At 45.2% G+C, this 3,885-nt stretch overlaps 1 protein-coding gene across 1 annotated transcript in view; it reads left to right on the top strand.

The window, feature by feature from the left end:
* Positions 1-1,973: 1,973 nt before the first annotated feature.
* The window catches only part of Pmar_PMAR018231 (dihydrofolate reductase/thymidilate synthase, putative), a gene marked incomplete at both ends in the record, with an annotated part of 2,049 nt that continues 137 nt past the window's right edge, over positions 1,974-3,885 (top strand). Inside the window, 12 exons of the mRNA XM_002778389.1 lie at positions 1,974-2,028; positions 2,072-2,261; positions 2,303-2,409; positions 2,455-2,496; positions 2,543-2,624; positions 2,823-2,916; positions 2,966-3,083; positions 3,131-3,294; positions 3,378-3,490; positions 3,535-3,659; positions 3,702-3,812; positions 3,859-3,885. Coding sequence (XP_002778435.1) covers positions 1,974-2,028; positions 2,072-2,261; positions 2,303-2,409; positions 2,455-2,496; positions 2,543-2,624; positions 2,823-2,916; positions 2,966-3,083; positions 3,131-3,294; positions 3,378-3,490; positions 3,535-3,659; positions 3,702-3,812; positions 3,859-3,885 — 1,228 coding nt within the window. The remainder of the gene's footprint in view (positions 2,029-2,071; positions 2,262-2,302; positions 2,410-2,454; positions 2,497-2,542; positions 2,625-2,822; positions 2,917-2,965; positions 3,084-3,130; positions 3,295-3,377; positions 3,491-3,534; positions 3,660-3,701; positions 3,813-3,858) is intronic.

The raw sequence follows: 3,885 nt of genomic DNA, 5'->3' as shown, positions 1-3,885 counted from the left end.
AAACGATCCAGAATCATTGAAAATAGGAGCTACTGGAAACGACTTCCTCGTCTTCAGCTCCTCCACAGGGGACACTAGTTCTTCAGCGTTCGACAAAGAATTGTTCACAACAAGAGTAACCTGGCGAGCAACTCTATAGTTTGATAACTCTTATAGTTGTACATGATTTTGAGCTGAAGTGGTGTCCGAATTGGTAGTATCTCCCTCCTCAATAGACTTCTCTGATGGCATGAAAGTCGGCGTCGGTGTGGTAGTAGGCGCTGTAAATGCCGAGCTTATATCGATGCCAGAATCCCCTTTGGGTGTAGACCCGCTGGTGAGAGTTGTCATACTAAAATAGCTCTCACTGACTGGGGACTAAGACTCGACCCCACAGAGAGGCCGATTTGACAGCACTTTAAGAATTCTACACATGGTAGATTTGGCGAGTCAGAAGTGAAATGTCCATCGATCTCAATCAGGCCACTTCACGAGCAGATGTATAGCCCTACTAGGATTGAGTTTAACATGTACAGAAATGGTTTCTGGGAGACGTCAACAGATGGCAGTGATATGTTAAAGTGTTTCCTATTACTATAGATGTCCATACAACGTACAACGCCGCAACACGGTGAATGTACAGTAAACCATCATAGTGATATTTGGGTAAAATATGGTTAAGTACAAGAGGGAACTTTATGAGAATTTTAAGGGTTAAAGGTTCGATCTAAGCGTCACAACACTGAAACGTGCGCAATAAAATCGATCAGATGGGCGAGCGCTAAATGAGGCGAGTTCAGCGAATGTCGACATGTATCGAGATTGGTCTAGATCTACTCTCTGTTCGACTACCAATCGAAAAACAGCGAGAGATTACTCCTTCTCATATCAGAACCTTGAGGTTGGGTCGTCACCTTCGTGCTTAGTACACAAACCTTAGCCGAGATGATATGTCTTCACCCTATTCACCTTTGGCCTGCCAACAGTGTTACACTTTCTATGGTTGGATAGATAGCTCCACTCGATAACTCTGTTTTCGATTAGTATGACTTTCGAAGTATGGGGTCGATCAATAAACTAATCTCGAATCTCAGAATATCTTCTCACACTTATAATGCGATGCTGGAGTCGATTTTGAATTCCAGAATTGATTTAATGAAGTTTCACCCGTTTTACGTGAAGTGGCGTAAAACTCGGTGAAAAACGCGATATTCAGTGCTCGTGAAATATATTTTTCATATCACCGGTGAAACTCCAATGAAGATGGGGTATGTCTTAATGCACCGGTACATTTTTGAGGAATGATTCTATAAATCAATCTCGAAACTCAGCAGAGCGCTTCTCACACGTATATCACGGGGCTGGACTCGAGTCGATTCTGAATTCCAGAATTGAGTAAATGAGCATGGAGTGTATCTCGGTCGCTGGTGTACCGTGAAACTGTCGATGACCAGCTGCATGAAAGAAAAAGATATGAAAAAAATGTTTGCAACCATTAGCTCTCCATCCTTTGCGTTTGCATTGCCTCCGAGGCAGTCGGCATCATATTCATGCGAGGTGTGGTAAGCACTCATGAGGGGACAGCCTTGAACATGGCGTTATCATCGTGTACAGCATGGTGATAGGCTTGCCAGCTGAGATATGAAGGTGAGAGTAACACAGTGATGGAGAAAGACTATGAGGAGGTCAGCTAGTTGGTGGCAAGTCGTCGTTGAGGCCTTGCGAGTACGTTGATTTTGTATGATTGACATTTTCTCATTAAAATTACCACTACTGTTGGTTTGTGTTCATAATGCTGTAACGCAGGGGGTAGTAGTGCAATTTCCGAGGGTCATCGCGTATAAGTTTCAACAGTACATTCAGTTCAGCATTTGAGAATTTAAGATTCTCCGATGTCAATGACGTTGAAAACTCCGATACGTTGTTTTCCACTGAGCCGAGTAGACTACTCTAATGTGTTTGCCTTGTCCATTACAGATTAATCATCATCATCTATGGCTCTTCCTCAGCTCTCGGTCATCGTAGCTCACACGTGCAAGTGGGGAATAGGTATAACATATATCTCCCCTATATTTGAGTACTCCATCATCAGGGAAGGACGGTCAGCTGCCTTGGAAGTCTCTGCCAGAAGATATGAAGCGTTTCAAGACCATCACGACGGGCGGGCACTGTAACGATGATGTGAAGAATGTGTGCATTATGGGAAGAAAAACGTGGGAGTCTATTCCAGAGAGGTTCAGGCCCCTTAAGGACCGTATTAACGTTGTGATCTCCTCAACTACGTAGGTGCGGAATTTAGTTCCACCCGAGAGGTTTTTTGTAGGTCACCAGCCGACTACCCCCAAGGCGTTAGAATATGTCCATCATTGCTAGATTCCTTAGCATCGTTGCAACAAGGCGAAGTAAAAATCGGCGAAATATTTGTGATTGGTAGCTGAGGAGTGGTATTGGCTTCGGGAGTATGCTGTTGTTCAGGTGGAGCCTCCTTGATAACAGAGGCAATGCAACTACCACAGTGTGAGTCTTGGCTTACTTCCTATGTTGTGTGAATGTGTCGTAATAGGCCGTACGCTGTACACCACTAGAGTGGGGACCGATCCCTGGGAGTGTGATGTTTTTATGGAGAAAATCGATGAGGAAATCTGGTGGGAGATATGTCTACTCGGTGTTGGAGGAATATATGTTCGCTTTCCTCAGCTGAGCTCAGAAGTTTCCTCACTAATTATAGGAGTTTATATACGAATTCGGGTAGAAGTGTACAGAAACCAATAAGAATTTCCTCAGGATTTTCCTATTGTCACCGACACATGTAGTTTCCCCTCAAACTGCGTCTGTTTGCATAGGGAGCCTATTGCCGTGTCGAGGACTTTCCGTCACAGCGATATTCCCTTCGACTTTGTTGATTACAAGAGGCGTGAAGGCTTTGACAAAACTGAGGTGAGCTCTTATAATATGGTTGATCTTGTCCTTTTTTCTCGGCTGCCAGTTGTCTCTAGCGGAGCGCTGCCCCAGGGGGAAATTCCAGCACGGGGAGTATGAGTACTTGAGGCTTATCGAGGAAATCATTGAGAATGGGGAAGATGCTGATGATAGGACTGGCGTTGGTGATGGTTTAGTTTTAGCGTGTTAAAGGGTAGAGGTTCATTTGTAGGTACAAAGACAATATTTTCATGCCATATGCGTTTTTCTCTAAGAGATGGTGTGTTCCCGTTGCTTACTACTAAGCGTGTGTTCTGGCGTGGAGTAGTGGAGGAACTCCTTTGGTTCATCAGAGGAGATACTAATGCGAAACATCTCAGTGATCAAGGCGTTAAGGTGGGCGGCGACTGAGCCTTTTGGGTCGTTTTAACCCGTTCTAAAACGTTCAATGGTCGGCTTGAGTGGCGCTGTTTGGGCAGATTTGGGATCTGAATGGTACTAGGGAGTTCCTTGACGGCAGAGGCCTTACACACCGAGAGGAGGGCGATCTTGGACCAGTCTATGGCTTCCAGTGGAGGCATTTCGGTGCAGAGTAATGCACTTGTAGTGACTACCACGGGTAGTGTACTGGGGTAGTTACGTTGATATGCACGCTGACTACTCCCAAAGTGGCGGTGTGGACCAGCTGGCTGAGGTCATAAGGCAATTGAAAGAAAATCCGATGGATAGGAGAATAATTATGACTGCATGGAATCCAACTGGTAGGTTTTAGTGATACCACTCGTCTTTCACTTCTAATCTAGCTCTACCCCTCATGGCTCTGCCGCCGTGCCACATGATGTGCCAATTTTATGTCAACTCCAAGCAAGAGCTCTCATGTGCTATGTACCAGCGCAGTGCAGATATGGGCCTGGGTAGAGTTGGAATTCTCAGAGGGTTGTGTACATCCTGTTGGCTCAGGTGTTCCCTTTAACATTGCCTCCTATG

The sequence above is a fragment of the Perkinsus marinus genome, assembly GCF_000006405.1.
Source record: "Perkinsus marinus ATCC 50983 genomic scaffold scf_1104296949592, whole genome shotgun sequence".
NCBI classification, from domain to species: Eukaryota; Perkinsozoa; order Perkinsida; family Perkinsidae; genus Perkinsus; species Perkinsus marinus.
The sequence above is the reverse complement of the archived record's forward strand: the minus strand, read 5'-3'. Positions and strand labels throughout refer to the sequence as shown.